We start from the raw sequence: 20,318 nt of genomic DNA on the forward strand, positions 1-20,318 counted from the left end.
AAGTCCGCCAAAAATCGAATGGACGAAATCTGGAAAAATACCCAGTATGGCTTTGAATGGTGTTAATGCCATCGAAAATACTGTCTTAAATACCCCTGAGATCCCATTGGTATCAGAAATATTTAAGATTTCGCTCAGGATTTCCGCGAAATGTACGGGGGAATTAGTTGATAATAATGTATGTATCTCTGCAGTCGTCCTTGCGACTTGTAGATCATACGTTTCTTTTGATGACGTGAGCCTTGTAGGCGTCTGAAGAAGCACTGTTTTCATTCTGCTTAAAGTATCTATTCGAATAGAAGTAATTTTCAAACTGGGCCATGCCCTTGCCTCCCTGTCTGGAAAGGAGCTGGGGAATAAAGAACGTCCACAGCACTTGACCTTCGCCGTTGTAGTTACTAGATAAGGAGTCCCGGGCATAAGACTGCAACATCTGCGGTCTACAATAAGAATGTAACTCCCATTATAGAGTCTTTGAAAGAATGGTTCTATTTCAGTTGCAGGTGCGCCTTGCTGGTGACATGAAAGGTTGTATGAATTCCCTTCACAGGCTCCATGCAAACTAATTCCGTTACACAGAAGCGTGCCGCTTAGTGACATAGCACAATTGTTGCCACTAAGAAACACTTTCTGTCCTTTATTACTGACACATGCATGTGAATAGGGCAGGTTCCAAGTTGTTTTAAGGTACCCCTTTCCCAATTTCTCGTACATGCCAGCCTGTATATATTTTTGGCAGTATTGAAACCTGAAGGTTGAGATTGGAATATTTATGATTCCGTGGATTATCCATTCACTGACAGGTCGTTCTGACATTGTCATTGGTAATCTTTCTAGTTTTTCAATGCTCAAGATTGTATAATCAGCACCCTTTTGCGCCATACCGATTTGTCTATCAGTAAGGTTAAAGATTTGGAATAGTGACGTTGTGTTGATTAAACGCCAAGGCACATAGCCTGAACGCAGATTTTGGAACGTCCAGCCAAGCTGTACAATAGAACGCAATTGTGACTAACCATGTTGTAATAACAGTAAGTCTTGCGATAATATATCGATTGCTGAAGACACAATGCTGTCCAATGAAAAAATTCTGGAGGACAGAGTCATTAACCCATTGTCCACTACAGATAGTGATTTTTCCAAATTGATACGGTCAATTTCCCGTATTCTTTCTGCTGTTTCAATCTGAGTAACCTTCCAGGCCTCATTGTATGCTGCATATACAGAGGCTGCTATGAAACGCTTTTGACGCTGTTTGCATGGTCCCAGTATGAAATCACGCAAGTCAGCACCATCAGTAAGTAAAGTTAGGTGTTGCTTAATTTCAGGCAGTGTGGAAGTTTGTAGCCATTGAAGGCATAATTTGCCCACACTGTAGGTTGTTATTATCCCTGGGTGATGTCTTTGGGGATATCTAGGGTCTGGCCTGGTCATTTTGAAACCCTGTGTTTTATTCAGGAATCTATCTTGACAGTAATTTGTATCTGTGGGCCAGATCAACCATTGTTTCCAATCAGGATGTGTTCTGTTTTGGTTTATTATATGGTTTACGTCTATTTCTTCATCTGTATCAGAGCTATTGCTAAATATTGTTGGCTTTGGAATAGACGGTTTAATTAAATCTTTGATTTTGGCTAAGCCAAGACAGGTGGTTTGTTGAACAGTGTCATTTAAAAATATCATTTGTTCTGGGATCATGCAGGCTCTAAACAAAGCTTCTATACCCTGTACTTGCCATTCTTTTGTACCCCAAACACTTTTCAAATCAACATTTTTGTCCCAATAATCAAATCCAAAAGTATTCATTTTTTCAAAGAATGAATCTGAATATATCAATTTTGTGTTGGTTATCATGGTTTTCATCCCAGTCTTGTTTGACAATTTAAAATAAAATGTTTCAGCATTACTTATGTTAAAACCTGAAAAATATGAATATTTGTCATATACGGTTCTAGAGCTTCCTTTTGGAGGTGTAGCACAATGTTCCCATTGATTATAACTTAAAACATTTCTAGGTTGTGCAGATTTATGTAAAAAATGGTTACCATAATGGTTATAGCAATACATACTATCATAATTTGTAGAACCTTGCAAATAATCATGTTTTGTAAATTTAGCAGACATTACTAAGTCAGACATCATGTTGTTAATACTTTCGAAGTCCCAATCATCAGCAAATGAGTTTGGTTTTGCAAAGTCACTCAAGGAGATCTTGATTTGGTGTGGATATTTCAGGATCTCGACCGGACCATAAATTTCATAGTCAGTGTTGTCCCAGGCTACCCCACCAGGTATAGGATTGGCTGTGAAGTTGGCTGAAGAAAGTTCTGAAGAAAGTTCTCTTTTCTCGACGTGTGAAGATGTGTGTGGTTTGAGGATCAAGTTGATGTTCTGACTTGCTGTGTCCATTTTAGCATATTTTCCCTCAATGAAGCGTCCCAAAGTAAATACCATGATGAGCCAAAGTATGAGGATAAATGCACCAAAACCCACCCAAAATTCAATCCATGGAGAAACCAGATATGTTTCTTTCAGTTGTTTCAAAAGTTCCTTCGCTTTGTCTTTAAAGGATTTTGATGATGGCTGTGTCTTTGATTCACTGAAGCCGTCAGAGGAATCATCGAAGTTGATGAAGTAACCGGATGCAGTTCTGTCAATTGTTCCAATTGGTTCAGGATTTTTGTTTTTTGCATTTTCACTTGGTACTTCAGTATAGATTGGTGTGTCTCTGCTAAATGTCTTTATTTGGGTTTTCAGAGGTCTGAGTTCTATTGCATTGTTGCATAGTCCTTCTTGTTCTTCTGCAGGCGTTTCGAATGTGATGAGCCTTTTTGATAGGACCTCTGTACTGGTAGCAAACCTTGGTGTTCTGCTACTCATTGGGAGTCCACTTGGCCTACTGTTTGTTATCGGCCACATGTTTGTGGTTTTACCAGGTCGATGGATACAACTCGGTTCTCCTTTTTACCAGCAAGTGGCGGTAGTACAACTGATCTTGTCCCGTTGACAGACAAGACAGGAACTGCTTTTCTGTAAGAAGGCCCAAATTCCTTCTTTACCGCGATCTTCTCCCTGACTAGATCCCCGACTTTTGGAATCCAGACAGGTCTTGCTGGGACAGGTGGTGATTCTTCAGTGGTCGTTGGCTGTTGTTTCAACTGTATGTTGCTCAGGTCTTTTCTTGTTTTGTTTAAGTCCTGCAAAATAGCCAAACGGTCTTTGACATCAAAGGTTTTTTCTATTACCACTGAAGTCTGACTATCAAGGTCAGAGATCAACATCCTAGTTCCGAATAATAATTCGTACGGACTGAATCCCTTCAGAGAATTTCTTGGCAAGTTATTTAGACTACGTTGGACACTTATTAGATGTTTGACCCACCCAGCTCCCGAACCTAATATCCTTTCTATTATAGATTGCTTTCTGCCTTGGTTTTTTCTTTACACCATCCCGTACCCTCAGGAAGGAAGTGAGAAGATTCCCGCTGGGCTGTGCTCATTTGGCCATGTTTCCCCCCCATGCTGGATTGCCTGAGTGAAAACAATGGTCGAACGTAGCATGCTCTTAGCGTATATGCCATTTAGACTCGCAAATCTTGTATAATAGTCCGGACGTCAGCCGAGTGCTGGTGATCTACATTATAAGTGGAAACTAGCCTGTATATGTTAATCGCAAGCCATTCTTTTTGCTGGTAATATTATCTGCCTTGATACGACGAGGTATTAAACTGCTTCTCTCCCCACTGCGATCTCTGTTGCAGTTCGGGCAGTTTTTTACAAACATGGTGTAGTGCAGGCTCATGCCTGGCCACCAGTACCGTGATTGTAATTCTTCCAGAGAATCTTTTAATTTAAGGTGTCTGAGACCCTCGCCCATGTGTGCGTCTGCGATTAACAAGTTTCTCCTGTCCATGTTTGGAATCACTCTATCCCCCACTCCAGGGATTCGAGCAAAATGGACGGAGTTTGCATCGATTATGTATGTATAATTGAGTGGATAGTTGATCGGTAGTGCTGAGCAGTCGCCTTTTGATGACGTTTTCACCGCCAGCATCGTTTCACCGTCAATGTATTTTAATGTACGCTTTTTTCGATCTACGGGAGCCGGTTTAGTGGCTGCCGCTGCGGCTGCTTCAGCCAATGAATTCCCCACAACGTGAACGCCATCACGTTTGATGACTCAGTGAGTGAGTCACGTGAGTCTTTGGTAGTTCTTTTTTCAAAAGAGCTACTTGTTCCCAGAGCAGTTTCTGCTTTATTGGTGCATCTGTGTCATCTTTGTAACCGTTCTGAATCCATGTCTGCAAATCCTTGTTATATGCTTTGACGCAGTAATATGAATCTGACACTATAAGTGTCGGGAATTCGCGATCCGCATTATCTAGCGCCATTTTTAATGCTATTATTTCAGTTTGTAGTTCTGAATTTGTTTCTACTGAGTGTGATTTTGTTAATAGAGGTCTTAGTTTACCTCCGCGCCACACTTCTTTTGTAATCTCACATGTGGGATTGTATGCATGTTCTCCCCAAACGGAGGGTTGAGCATGTCCGTCTGTATAGATTACACAGGCGTAATGTCGTAGAGGCAGAATGTCGATTGGCAGAGGATACGTCTTTTCATATTTTAGATTTTTTAATTCTTCTAGTTCTGGATCAAAGTAGTAGTATACTTTGTCCGTTGTAATTGAATTCACCCATTGTATCCATTCTGGATTCAATGTTGTTGTTGGTAAATTACACGGTGTTGTTAGTGCCTCAAAGGCTGATTCAGCTGTTCTGACTGTGATATGTCTACCGTCAGCTATGTCTTTTTCTCTAGCTATTGCGGTTTGAACTGCACGAATGATTTTTTCTGTATTACTGAATTTCTGTTCAGCTTCTGTGTACAAGTGTGATTTAAATGCAATTGGTACCTTTTCTCCTTCATTAGAAGTCAGGTATGTGAATCCGCATCTCCCTGGGATGACTCGGATCACAAGGTTGCGTGTGTTATCACGTGTTTCTAATTTTGTTTTAATTAGCATGTCTGTTTGTAAGGATCTAAAAATTTCTGTGTGTGTTTGAGTCCAATTGGATCTTTTAAAGTCTGGTTTAATTAGATCATAAAGGGGTTTGACCCTTTCTGCGTAATTTGCAATGTATGTTCTTCCGAAATTTAGGAAACCTAGAATTGACTGTAGGTTTTTTAGTGTTTTAGGAGCTTGGATTACGGCACATTTCTCTAGGAAATTGTCTGCCAGGCTTTTGCCTTCACTTGATAACTCATATCCTAAGAATAGGACCGTCAGATGGGCAATTCTGGACTTTTTAAAGTTGAATTTGTAACCCTCTGCAGCGAACCCAAGTATTATGGTGTTCACCCTTTTCAAGTGAGTCTCCAAGTCATCATCTGTTAAGTAAATGTCATCGACATAAGATAATGCTTCATCATCATATAGTTGTAGTAATTCTGTTACTCTCGCTGAGAATACCCCCGGGCTGTTCTTGTACCCCTGGGCTAACCGACAGAATTGCTTTTGAGTGCCATTTACTGAGAATGCAGTTAAAGATCTGCTCTCTGGTGCTATGTTTTGACAAAAGAATCCATTGGAGATGTCCAAGGTTGTTTTGTATTTTTTGCGCACTATGTTATTCATTAGTGCAGCACTGTGTGAGTTTTGCACTGCAAAGGTTTTGCAACATGTGTTAAGGTGTCGGTAATCCAAAACTAGACGATATGAGTTGTCTGGTTTGGAGACCGGAAACAAAGGATTGTTCATTTGTGAGGTGCAAGTTTCAATCACCCCCTGGTATTCTAGCTGATCTAGTATTTCATTTACCTGTTTTTTAGCTTCTTGCTTAATTGGGTACTGCCTTTGTGCAGTAGGTTGTGATTTTAACTGGATTTTGTGAGGAGGAGAATCCTCATCCCATCCTACATGATTTTTATATAAAGCAGGTGCTAAGGCCACTGCCCACTTTCTAGCAAGTGTGTATTTTTTATGAATCGGGATTTGATTTGAGAAGGCAGGCATAATTACTTCTTTGCCATGAGGGCACTCCCTGACAAACTCTGGTGGCCAGTCTTTTTCAGCTAGAAGGATGTCATAGCCTTTGGAGAGGTTATCCCAAAATAGTCCCCTAATTTTCCTAGTCTTATCTCCCTCTATACGTAATGTTATCTCGTATATCTTGTGGGGCTTGCTAACTCTGGTGTCTGCAGTTTCCACTTGAAGGTATTCATTCGTGTCCACTGTCTCCAGATGATTCATAAGGACTTTGCGAGCTATGCTCACCTCTGCTGCGCTGTCTAGCATTGTCTGAGCCCACTCTCCGTTTTTCAGTTGTGTCCTCAGTATTCTCGGCATTGTTAACTACCTTGATACTGGCTACCTTCTTTTTTGGAAATTGTAATTTCTTTTTTAGCTGAGCAGGTTCCTTGTCTTTGGACTTGGCGTGCTCTTCTGATCGTCCTCTTCTTTCCGATTTCTGCGAGGAATTCTGAAAAGATTGAGAGGGACGTGTATCAATGTCTTGATATCTATCAGGTTTTTTAATATTATCCCTATTTCTAAGGTTATATCTATTCCCAGAGGGGTCACTCTGCGGTGACCTTTGTCTTTGGTTTGGAGATTTCTCTCTTCGCCTAGGAGACCTTCCTCGGGACTGGAATTTCTTTTCTTTAGGATTGGATTGTTTGTTTCCATCCCAGTTCTTTTTTGGTGAATTATTATTAAAAAATATTTTTTCTGGATTTGTAGTCAGTTGCGGTTTTACTGGTATTCCACCTAGACTATCTCTGCCTAGTTCTTCATAGGATTTTTCTATGATTCTTGCAATTTCAGCTGGTTGATCTGCTATATCTGTCTCTTTTAACCTCTGGCGGATCGCCACGTTTGCTGCTTCACCTTTTATGTTGGCTAGTAATATAGCCGAGACCTGCTTGAAGTCTTTCAGTAATTTCATACCAAGAGTTAAAGCAGGTTCTGGACCGTATTCATCTTGAATTTGTTTTAGCACATCTGGTATTACCGAAATGGATGGAACACCGTGCGTTTTTGTGTAGATGGAAGCAAAGACTGTACCCCAAGTGTCACAGTCCTCAATGTGTGGTGCGATTCCCATTGGGAGACATATAGTCAGAATCCTGTGTTTTTCTAATGGGGTGGTGTCAGGAAACACCGCCTCTATTTGGGTAATTTTCTGTGCCAACCAGAATGGTATCTGTTCCCGTTTAGCTGGAACTTTACCTAGGCAGGATTGGATGTTCTGTGGTGTAATTTTATTTGTGTTCCCCTGGTGAGGGGTCAGCTGTGGAAGTTTAATCGATGGCTGAATTGTTGAAGTCCGCATTACATACTGAACTAATTGTCTATGAATTTTTAGTAGTTGTTTTAGCTGTATTAACAGCTCTGCTGCAGGCATTCTTTCGATGTCTGGATGTGGTGTGTATCCGGCTAAGACCGGCCACGTTGCTCCTGGTCTACCTAAAGGACCGAGCCTGGTGATGTGATTATTATGTTTTAGGGCGCCATCAAATAAGAGCAAATGCTCTTGGAATTTGAGTGGTACTTCCACCTCCTCAAAAGGAGTGTACTCATTAGGAGGTTCCTCTATTTTGTAATAGTGGAAGTACTTTGGTACAGCATTAGCTGCTGGAAAATGTATCCATGAATAATATACCTCTGTCTGCCGATATTCGTGTGCCTCAATTACGAATATGACTGTGCCACCTCTAGGTGTCAGTCCATTTTCTATAAGTTTTAAGGTTATAGGTCTCCTTTTAATGACCGGAATGAGTATTATATCCGCGTCTGCTGCTTGCATGGTAGCATCAGCATCTGCGAGTTCAGTTGCTAATCTAACTGTCTCTCTTTCATCATCACTCTCTGCCATTTTACAGACAGGATGGTATTATGTTTGTTTGCAGATCAGGTTTCTTATGGAAACAGAGATTAGATGCACAATATTTTGGAACTGTTTATCCTTCAACGTTGACTTGACCAAGAACCATACATAGGAGTTCCCTCCTGCGAGGTTATTGGAGGATATAACCTTTCACCCACTCCAGACGTCTTTGGAGTATTCGGGAAAAGGGGTCTGAGTGAGAAAGCACGACTGAGTTACTCTAAATGTCTTACGTTAGTTTTATCGCCCTTTCCAAACGCGTTGGGCGCCATGTAGTGTAGCTCCTATTTTCCCAATAGGCTCTGCGCATTGGAATAGTACCTACAGCAGTAAAGGCCTAGGCCAGACGTTAACTAGGTCTACTACTGTCGATACTAGACTTAATTTTTGGGTTTGCCAGCTAAGCTCAGAGTTCGCTAGAAACTTTCTCGAATGTTCAAGGAAGGAATTAACTCCCCTGATTAGACAAGAAGGGATTTAGTTTCTGACAACCATAGAACATGACAACTTTGCTCTCCCCTAATCAAGAGTCAATCTCGAGAGTCGTGTGAGCACAAGGCAATTATTTTACTCAGTCAGTACGTGCATTCTTAGTCTCATCAGAATGTAGAGAAAAGGAAGAGACGGGCGTGTTCAATAAAAAGGTGTTATTTATTGATCAGTCTCTTTTCTCATACATGAGAAATGGATCGATATTATTGCAATACTTATAGTTAAGTAAAGTGCATACATTAAAAGCAATAGTATAAAATAATACTGTAAAAACATTGATATGGTTTCTGAGCCATATGATGTTTAAAATGATTAAAATATATTTACATACACATATACATTTGACTAAACGTACTCAACTGGTGTTTCTAAATACGCCTACCCCGTGTACCTGACCTAAGTCTAATGCGTGGGCGGGAATAGAAAGTTACAGTTTAAGTTAAGTTTGTTTTTGCCAAGTGAATAACTAAAGAATTCTCTGTGAGGGGTTATTCAGTTCTGTACCTGGAAGTTAGGATGAATGAGGAATGGTATCTCTTTCTCTGCTCTCGATATTCCAGGCTGCCTGTGAGGGCTGCCCGAAAGCGCCGGTGCTGGGTCTCTCGGCTTGAGATAGCAGCGCGTCTCTCAGCGCGTCAGGAAGGCGGGGCTGCTGCCAGCGGGGTCTGCTTCTGCTCTCGGCTTCGGCAAGTATGGCTGCTCCGTCTTGTCACCACGCGTGTGTTTGCATAGGGCAAGATCGGCAATATTTATACCTTAAAGGTGCCGAGATTGACGTAAGGATGGACATAGATACGTCAATAAAGATGTCATACGACTTGCTCGTTAGCACATTCTTTACTAAAGTTCTCTGTGAAATCAAAACAATGGCCGCACGGATTTTCCAGGTTGTCATAGGTTTGATTTGTTATGAGAACGTCGTATGCCTTATCAGGGGCTGGAGGAATGTCGCTTGTCTAATTAGATCTCAAGCGTTATGACCTAATCAGATAACACGTTCCTGTGCCGTAGTGTGACTGCGTCAGATAACGGTATCTGCATCATGGGGGCTGTTCTTGCCTCATGGGCTGATTGTTAGTTAACTTGATAGTTAGTTTAACCAGAATAGGGTCAGGAATAGGGGGACTGATTCAGAACCTATAGAAATACACGACACCATTAACACGAGCGCTTGCACTTAAAGCAACAGGTCAAATCCTGTTCAATTAGAAGTAGTCTGCAGAACACAAATACTTAATTTTCAGAATAAATGTGATACGAGCTGACTCCTAAGTTTCATGCTACCAGAAGACAAAGTTTTATTCTACCAGAAGGATCAAGATAGGAATCCCCCATTTGTGTCACTGAATGACATAGATGAGGTCAAAGAAAGCTTGGCACTTGCAGGTTTTAATAACAAGTTTATGGGGGTGGGGCCGGCTGGGCACACAAATAATAACTCTGACTACCGGTTCTTTAACTCAAAAGAAAAAAAGAAAAGAAATTCTCGGGTCAGGCGGAGTTCTCCTTTCTTGATTTGGCAAAAAGTAAGTGAAGCATTGTTGCTAGGCATTAGTACAGCCAGTTAGTATTTTGAGGAATCCAACTAACATCAGTATTTGTTAATGATTGATTTAGATTGCGGCAGTCCACAGGTGTTTTCCTCAAGTGCGGACCATTGAGTGAACATAGGAGATGGAGGTCAATTGGGTTTTTGATTGAAGGGATTAAAGTGTGAAATTGTTGATTTGCAGTTTTTGTTAACATTAGTTTTTTAATAAATTTTCAGCTCTTCTTGCTTTCTGTGTCCTGAGGAGAACGCTCAAAGAAACATGTCAGGGTTCGAAACACGTCAACAGCTTTTCTATTAGCCAAATAATTGGTCTATATGTGTGTTACCACTGTTGCTCATATGTAATTGATTTTGAAGAGTTTCTTAAAAATATACATTGGGTGTGAGCCCAGTAGGGTCACTATTTGACGATTGCTCCAGCGAATGCATTTGATTTTCCTTGGTTAGGTAGCTGTCAGGGGTATCATGGTATTATTGCAACTAAAACTGTACAAAAGCTGAGCAAAAAATGAAAAAAAAAATGTGGTCATAAATTGTACTTGTATCTTATATATGTTATGTTATTTGTATGTTCGGTAAATTTTTGCATTTTGTAAACTTTGTGATTCCTGTGTATGTCAAAAATGTATGAAACTTTAACAATTAATCAAGTTTTCGCTAAAAAACAAACCTTTTCTCAAATAAAAAATAAAAATTGACTTTTTGAATAAATTGAATTGATCATAGTAATTGGGTTATGGAATCACGGTGTGAATTGGTGAATGAATGGCAATCAGTATTGGCACTTTTCTTGTTGTTTAGTATTTATGGCCGAGTCTTACTGATTTTGGGACAAACCCTTTTTAGGTAACACACTTTCTAAAAGTGGCATTTTCCAACATATAATTTAAAAACCATCTTTACTAAAAGATATTTTATTAAATTCTGAGTTCATAGAGCTAAAACTTTATTTTTCCATCTTGTCCCAATGCAAAGTTATACTTGTAAGATTCTATCCTATGGGACAGTTAGCCTTTCAATAAAGAAAGACGAAATACACAGTATTTTACTATCAGGACTTGTTATACGCACCGGTACATGTCCTGGCTTTTATATACACTGCACCCTGCCCATGAAGGTACCTTGGGTCTACCAAAGGGGTGCCTTACATGTAAGAAAAGGGAAGGTTAGGGCCTCGCATGTGCGTGCACTTGCCAGGTTGATATGGCAGTTTAAAACTGTGGGCAGACACTGCAGTGGTAGGTCTGAGATACCTTTTCATGGCTACTCATGAAGAACCGGGTTATTTAATACCCAGCGGCGCCAGGGGCACGCCCAAAGTCTTCGGGTTCCACCTGTCTTAGAATACAGAGACACGGAATCTTCTTGGTGGCGTCAAAGATCAAATTTATTGGCTGCAGCCAGTAACAGAAGTCCTAGAAATCATCACGGTATGAGTTCTCAGGAGACTGCTCAATTTTGCACAGCAAGTCGTCCCTTTTTATGCCAAAAATCACATTCCAGACAAATACCTAACATTTACAAACTGTCCAATCACATGTATCCACACCAAAGGTATCGCATGACAGTAAAACCCACTTTTCAGTTGCCCAGCCCATGATCGATCATCGGTCAAACCCAACATTCTTCTTTAGACAGGTAGAACGAACCCATAATAAAAAAGGCCACAACCCAATCATAAATAGACCATAAAGAAAGGAGCAGAAACAGGTGAGAGTAGGATATGGCATATTTGTGTGCAATACAACTTTACGATGTCCTGTGCTCCGATCCTTAATCTTGATCAGCTAAAGGGCAGGAACTGGTTTAACAAGGTCGGCTTCAGGCAACAGGGTCAGTTCACTCAGGTCAAACAGGAGTCAGCACGAACTGGAGCTAAGGTGTACATGTACTCAAAAGACTTGTTCAGCCACAGTCATTGGCCTATGTGAGGGCAACAACAAAATGGCTGCCATACACAAAATGGAACCCAAGGGTTCAGAACGAAATCCCTAAATACGTAGTGAATCCATCAGTCTAACATGACGAAAACACTCATACTTGCCGCACTAGCTAGTTATGGTTCGCTAATATCAAATTCATAACGAAACCATGACCTTTATGGAACTGGTTCAGAATTCACAGAACCTCACTCATGTAAGTGACACAATCAGTGCTGCAGGCCCCCTATTAACATTTGATTTACAGGTCCTGGCACACTCAGTTAATTTTACTAGGGACTTACCAGTAAATCATACATCCCAACCAGGGAGAACCAATTGTAATAACTATTTACACAGGGAGCATGTGCACTTTGAAACTGATCAGCAGTGGCAAAGTGCCCAAAGCATCTAAGCAAGCAAAAACGAAATCCAGCACAGCATCAAAAATATAGGAGGTAGCGGCAAAAAGTCAGGGGATATCACACCAAAGATGCCAAGTCTAACAGCAGTGGTGTGCACCCTGTCCAAGTAGGGACCCTCACTCTAATCAGGGTAAGGGAGTCACACAGCTAAGATGACCCCTGTTCACCCCTTTGGTAGCTTGGCATGAGTAGTCAGGCTTATCTCTGAGGCAATGTGTAAAGCAATCATACATACACTCTAAGCAACACAGTGAATCACTACAAAATGAGTTCACACCAGTTTAAAAAAATAGCCAATATTTATCTGAATAAAATAGGATAAAAATGATGAAAATCCAACATACACAAGTAAAGATATCACTTTTCAAAGGTTAAGCAAATGTAGTCCATAGGAATATATGGATGCATCACTTTGAGCACAAAGCACCTTGAATGCGTTAAAACTCAAAGATGATGCAAGGCACAGGAAAAAGCATAGGGATGCATTGGTTCCTTATTCCCAGGAGAGGTGATGTGATGGTTCTTTTCTTTCAGGGGAGGTGATGTGTTGGATCCTTACTCCGTGCTTAATTTGTAAAAAGATAAGTGCCGGGGCTCACCTCGAGAAGCCACTGCAGCTTGCACCTCACATAACCCATGCCAGTGGCGCCAATGACAGTACATACTTAGCTACTAACCTTCACACTCCTACAAGTGTGACAAGTCAAACTATTCCCTGCCCCAAAGCCAGAAGATGTTAATGTAAATTTAACAAATAAACTGCTGTTGTTGTGTTCATACCAAAATGAGCAGGATAGCGCCACCATGTGGCAGACGGTCATAGTCATGGTACTGACAATAAGGTGCCGGTGCAGAGCACCGGAAAGCTCCGGCTCAAATTGAGGACTGTCCTTACTGCTGCCAGGGGAGGTGATGCGTTGGTTCCTTCCTGGCAATGGACTGGTACCTCCTCTGGCCCAGTATAGACCCACAAATTCAGGACAACAAGAATTTCTGGACTGTTGAATTGAACCACACAGATAAGAGCAGACATAGTGGACTAACAAAGTCCATCTCTCAGTTCTATTAGTGGAGTGGAGCAACGCAGTCCATAAACCATGGATTTATTTAATTTGTATATAAATGATACTTAGCAGAACCTTAAGGAAAGTTAATGGGAATCACCCAAGCCCAGGGAATTGGAAAATTAATCTGGCCTTTTAATGCTGATGATATGACAACAAAACAAACTGTGCTGACCCACTATATCCATGCAAAAGAAATACAACTTAAAATAAATGAAACAGATGGAAATAATAATTACACATTAAACAAAAAAGAGGGTGCCGTTCCCTCTTTCTTAACCAGAAGATGATGTTCATAATGAAATGTACTCCTATTTAGGCCTCATGTGCAAATGACTGGAATTAGGAGGGAAGGGAAGTCACAAAAGTTTACCGTAAACCCATAAATGTTTTAACTGATGTAATACTAACCCGAAATGTTGTAATATTAATATTAAGTGTGAGTACATTTAATTCAAGGGGTGGGCACATAGGGCCACATTATACACAGTACACTAGGTGAGCAAGGGGCATTTGAGCTTGCGTATTGCGGACGCTCGTGTGGCCCCCTGTGTAGTATAGATCATGACGGTCCAAAATCTGCATGATCCCAAGATGTTTGTGTCCTTGTTTGCATGGGGGTATCACCCCATGCAAAGAGAGAATCCTTTGCACCCGTGCCATATTACAGCTGCAGGTGCTCAGGTAAGAAAGACCGTCAGAAAGTGCACTGACTATGCACCATATTGAAGTGGGAGACAGCAAGGGTTTCTGCCCCTGCCTTTCCACCCCCCCCAATCAAAGTACTCATTGTGAGTAGGACATGAGGGTACATGGCACACTTTTGGAGGTGGTTGCAGTCACTCAGTGCACCTGACTGCAGGGGATCCCTGCCCCATTGAAACAGGGGCCATGTTACTGCCTTCAGTGGAAGGTGGATCAGCAGCTTTAAACAGCTGTTCCGCGTTTTACTGAAGCTCTGTTTACCGTGCAGGTGGGGAAGCGTGCATTTGCTGTGATATGGCGCACCATTATTTTCGGTACTCTGTGCACACATTTTAGGTGAAAAAATATTACAAGAACAGTTAATATTTTATTAATGACTGCCTAGATGATGGCAAGAACAAATAAGCCTTTCAAGCAGCGTTAAAAGCTATTTATGGTGCCTTTACTGAAGCCCTGACAGGAATCCCATGCCACATGCCAGGGCCCACTGTGAGGAGAAGCATTCCCTTCCAGAGGTAAAGCTCCTTAAGCGTGCCTTTCCCAAACAAGGACCCAAATAATATGACTGCCAATTACACGCATTATAGCCTATTTTTCTTCCCCCATAATGCTCGACTGTTGCAGCAATCATATCAGGCTTTAGCGAGGCCTCCACTTAAGGCTCTCTGAATGCAGTGATCCTCTGATGAAAAGGGATTGAAACAAGGGTTAAAGTAGACATTGAAAGGTTACTGTAGAGGGCAGGCTGCTCAGACAATCCTCCTTTAATATGTGTGGTGTGCACCTGCGATAAGATGATTCATTAGATAGGGCTCCACTCTGACAAGCTTCATCGTTCAGCCCTCAGTGTTGAGATGGAACAATTCTGCCCCCACCCTGTAAATATGACAAGGTCAGCATTTTTCTGGGTCCCAGAAAGGATGGGGCAGAAGAATTGAGGACGCCTGTTCGCGCGCCCCCCATGCTGAACAGACGAAGGACAGGTTTCCAGAATCCTACACGCTGTCCTTGATGAAAATAGCTAAAATGTGATCAAAGAGAAAACAATTTGCCCCAAATGTTTTTTTTTCAATATCAAACTCTGTACGTTGTGTGTCATTGTCGGCTGTACCACATTGACTTTTAGTATTATGTTCAATAAATATATTTATTGTAATTATTATTTGTTTTACACTTATAAAACAGTTTGCAGGATACAAGAACATGATAGAACTGATCAGCCATTTTACAAATATATTTATCCTATTGCAGAAGCATTTCATTGGCACAAAATACAAGCCTTTCAGCACCACTGTTACTGCTTGAGTAATATGTGCCATGCATTATGATCCAAATCATAATACAAAAAGAGTTTTGCATTATGGTGCGTATGGAGGAAAGATATTGTGAGACTATTTCTAATACATGTCTTTTATTAGGAGTATAAAAAATAGAAGGATAATTCAATGGAAAACCAGCTTTCCAGAAATCATTCAAATTTCTTCTATCTCTCAGCTGTCCCAGAGAGTCCCTTTTATATATGAAAGCTCAATGACAGCAGCTACGACGATCTGTGGGTAAACCGACAATAAGTGTAAAGGTTTAAATTCTAGCGAGCACAGCATTTCATTCTTTCGAAGTCAATACACTAAGTACCAATGGAACAAAAGGCTAGGACATGGCCAGCGCTGCCCAGCATCATAGTTCTTTTTGTTTTTGTTGTTAACTTTCAGCCATGCTGTACAGCAGCCACGCTTCTGTGCAAGATGGCTAAAACATTGCCAATGTCAATATCTATCTTAGAAGAGACCTATTGGCTTTGCCAAAGCATTTAAAGTTATGCAGCATAGCAGCCACACTTCTGTACAACATGGCTAAACATTGACAAAGCTGATAGCTCTCGTCTCGAAGGCGCGCCTGGTTCTAATGGTATGTTATTCTATGCTATGAAAGTAACCATTGGGAAGGACAGCTACACTCTAATTCCACTAATTGCCTGTAATAAATAACTGTAAGCAACTAGGTGCATGCACATTCTGATGCAATAAGAAAATAATTACAAGGATTTGTATTAAGATTACTGTATCCCACTTATGTTACATTCTTCTGTTCTCAAATCTTAATTCTCTTTAGAGGGCATGAAATTTGAGTTTGCTATTCAATCAACAACCAGCTCGGTGTACAAATGGGAGCTTTTAGTGGGTGAAATAAAATTGTATGCACTCTCAGAATTAGAGATTACTGTTTCAATAATCTGATTAAGAAACCTGTTCACTAGTAATGAAACGTTGCAATGCTGGAGTGTTTTAGGTTGCAGTGTACTCACAAGCACATATATACTTAGGGGCACCAATTTTTAGACTACCACAGAGGAAACGGAAACACTAGTACCTTTGTAAACAAGCATTGGTAACACAAAATAGTCTCACCTTTGGGACTTATTGACTTTGCTAATGGCAACCCTAATACTGTGCAGCATGTCTAAAGAATAAAAGTTCTTAACATGGATGGCACACAAGTGTACACCTACAACATGATTTTTTTTGTTATCAATCTGATATGGTTTAGTAACTAAAAAGAAAATGTGTAAAAGCTTTTTTTAATGTGGCTGAAAAAATTTAGTGCTTGGAATGCAATGAGTGTAAGGATACAAGTAATGCGTCGATGATCAGCGGAGGGACACATAGAAGAAGAGGAAGTAAAGCCCACACAAGCTTGAGAATAAAAAGCAGGCAAAGAAGGAGAGATATATGTAGCCTTGTGGCTAGAGCGGTAGCACTCTGAACTGGGGGACCGGGTTTGAGTCTCGGCAGCGATGCTCAACATCCTGTGATTCAGAGCAAATCACTTAATCTCTCCGTGCCTAACAAAAATGAATGTGTCCCTCTGTAACGAAATTGGTGGTCATGTAAAGCGCTCTGATACCTGCGATTTCTCAGGTCTAGTTTGCGCTATATAAAACTCCCCCCAAAAAAATTAGTGTCAATTAAATTATCGAGCAGTAAAAGTGGTTGGACTCTAAGCCCACTGTAAGCTGACACTATGTCTCATAACAGACATTGCATGTGCGATCTTGTAGGCAAAACCAAAAAATAAAAAGTGCAGGGGTATTGCTGAATGCCAGGGTTGCTGAATACGAAAGCTGCCAAGTCTTGGTTCCACCTCATGCCTCTTTCCTCGACTACACATCTTGTCTCTTTATCTCACATTTGCAGATTCTTTTCCATCCCTGCTTTCACCCTTTGCTCCCATAGTATTATCTTTCTCTTCCTCCCCTTTCTGCCCACCACCTGCAACCACCGGCACAAAATAAGGATTGGCGTGATGACAAAACTTTTGCTTCACACTGGAGGTTAATCCAATTAGGATAGATTTCATACCTTTTCTTTCATCGGATCCATTCACTTAGTTAGAGCTGAAAAGATGAGATGGGCAGAAATATGGTTGCTTCATACAAATTTACCGCTCTAGTCGTTTCCAATTAGAGATGTACACATACAGTTAGAACATTTTGTGGTGGGAATAATAGTTTATTGGTTGCATACAGGTATTTCCTCATTCCTTATAATAATATTGCACTTGTGATAATTATTTTCTGTTACAATATTCATTCAGAGAAATTAATATATTGTTGTTTTAATTCATTCACACTCACCTGTCCTTGTGCATTAGTCACTAGTTGACCTGTCACCCCTTGCAGACTGGAGAGTGCATTGCCAAAGGCTTGGGAGCTTGCTATGGAGCCCATAGCGGCTGCTGCTGCTGCCGCTGCTGCCGCCTGACTTGCTAGGGGATTGTTGACCATCTGAAATGAAAGAAACATGAGGATGTAGACAAATTATTGATGCATAATTAAAAATAATTGCATCCTAACTAAGGCACAGAGAATGAGTTACTAAACTAGAAAGGCTTATAGAATATTTACTTTCATGCCTCTGAGTACTCAGTGTGACTTATTTCGAATACAATATCTAAAAAAAACTAAAAACAAATGGCAGGACTTATTTCTATTAATGCAAAAGGGCACTTATTCCGATATGCGCCTTTGTAAGTTTAGTGACCATTTTTTCAGTCATAGACCCCCATTTAAAATAGTTAGATTATAGCTTTCCCTAGATGATTTCCTCCTTCCTGCCAATATCACAACACACGGACATATGGAGAAAAGCATTGTGAGACAAGAAGATGCCATGTTTATTGCCTCGAAGATGAAAAGATTGATACAGGCCTGAATAGTGTGTTGTAAAATGAAAATGGGTGGTGAGATTCAGTTCGAACACTTGCAACAAAATATTCTACAAACCAAGCCCATTTAAAAAAAATTCTAAAATAAGCGCTGCCCCCTACAAGTTTGACATTTATCCTTTTTTAAGGTTCATTAATAAAAAATAATGTTTGAAATGGTAAATTGTTTTTAAGAACATTAGCAATTACCATTTTAACGATGCAACTCTGAAACAACTGTTTTAACTTTTAAGTTTTACCTAGAAACCTATTTAGCTAACAATTCAAATCTTAAAAAATATAAGATGTTACATGTTATAAACACCAATAGACAATTCCTAAATAATTCCAACCATATGAACTGATATCGCCTTTTCGAAATATCGTAATATATTTTTAAATCTTAAACTAACAATTAAACTCTACAAAAGATATTTATTTTCCAGAAAATCTCTTTTTAAAAATCGTTAAAAATGTATTAGAAATGTGTTACTAACATTCAAAAGCAACGAATCATAGCAAAACGTTTAATTAAATCAATTTTCTAAAACAAATCTAGTGCATTTTTAGAATTGTTCCACTAAGACATCAAACTTTAAAAATGGCAAAGCCACATTTCATTCTATACAACACTGTTACAGCTTTTCATTCAGCAAGTCTCACCATAAAACGCATTACAAATTCTTAAAAAGAACTATAAATAGCAGGCAATTTATAATCTCTGGTAATATTAGGGTGTTAGGCTAAAAGGGATGTGGGTCGTTGGCCACAAAGGAAAAGTGGTCTACCAGTTCTGGCAAATTTTTCAGGCATAGAAATTAGCAAGTTTAGCAGCCAGCAAACTGGGACGTAGACATGGGGGTAACATCATACACATCGGTGTCTCACGTACATGGGCACCCAATGAGTATTATTCCAAGAATGCCCATATATCATTTTGTAAAACTCTCCTGAACAACTTATACTGCACCTACCCACAGAAATGTAAAAGGATAGGTAGATACTAACTGCCATCACACATTACGCAAAGGTTGAATGCCAATTCAGGTGATCAAAAAAACTCTTTATCCTACAGAAGATCTATTCATAGTAAAATCACACATCTCTCACTAACAGTCCAACCTCCATTAGGTTCTTACTTCATATTGTACTGCTATGTAAGTGGACGTTTTCCTAAACCTGAATTATTGCCATGTGAAGAGCTGTGATTTGTAATAGCCTAGTAGCTTACTATTGCCTAACTGCTGATAATTGCATTTAATTTTGTTTGGATTACTATAAAATGGCCAATTACAAGCTACTAAATACCTTGTACAGTCAGCAATAGTACTAAATGTCTGTTGTATTAGAGTGGAGATTCATATGAGGTTCAACCTTAACGCTGACAGAGTTCTAAGTGTTCATGAACCAATTTCAATTTTACATGACTGCATACATCGCAGTGATGACTGAGGGCCTGATTACGAGTTTCGGCAGTCCTGGAGCGGGTGGCATGCCACCGCCCTACCCCACCCCGCTAGATTATAAGTAATTTTGTGGTCTGGTAGGCAGGCAGCTTGGCGGCCCCATGACGGGGCTGTTTAAAGGCTCATCAGGAAGGAATATGCTATGTTGTGCATTCCTTCCAGTGCAGGAATTGGGGGTGCAAATCTACATGGGGCACAACATGTGTCTCCCTGCATGCCCCCGTGCACATGGGCAAGGAAGGGAGCCCTATCCTTTCTTTCCTCACCACTAGTAGTTACATGGAGGAAGAACCTTCATGACACCGCTGGTGGTGAGGAAAGTTGTAATATGCTTGGTGGTGCCTCAGGGCATGCTTCAACATCAGGCTTCCTCCTGGTAGCCTAGAAACCAGGATGAAGCTCAACCTCAGCCCTTTGATATTTCTTTCCTTAGGGTAGTTGCGAGAATAAAAATAACCCCGGTGGATCTGCCAGACAGCTATAGAGGAGATTGGCCCTGGTTCTTTCCCTTGGCCATCACCTACCCAGCCGGACATTGGACACAGTTTCTCCCAGTCTCCCTGTTTTATCTCCTTCCTCCCCCTACTCTGACAAATTTACCTTAAC

The 20,318-nt window shown here is 40.5% G+C and overlaps 1 protein-coding gene across 1 annotated transcript in view; it reads right to left on the reverse strand.

Annotated features, from left to right (window-relative positions):
- The window catches only part of POU6F2 (POU class 6 homeobox 2), an 875,167-nt gene that overhangs the window by 145,363 nt on the left and 709,486 nt on the right, over positions 1 to 20,318 (reverse strand). The window contains exon 5 of the mRNA XM_078685854.1: positions 17,678 to 17,827. Coding sequence (XP_078541980.1) covers positions 17,678 to 17,827 — 150 coding nt within the window. The remainder of the gene's footprint in view (positions 1 to 17,677; positions 17,828 to 20,318) is intronic.

This window comes from Lissotriton helveticus, chromosome 4_1 (genome assembly GCF_964261635.1).
Source record: "Lissotriton helveticus chromosome 4_1, aLisHel1.1, whole genome shotgun sequence".
Taxonomy (NCBI): domain Eukaryota; kingdom Metazoa; phylum Chordata; class Amphibia; order Caudata; family Salamandridae; genus Lissotriton; species Lissotriton helveticus.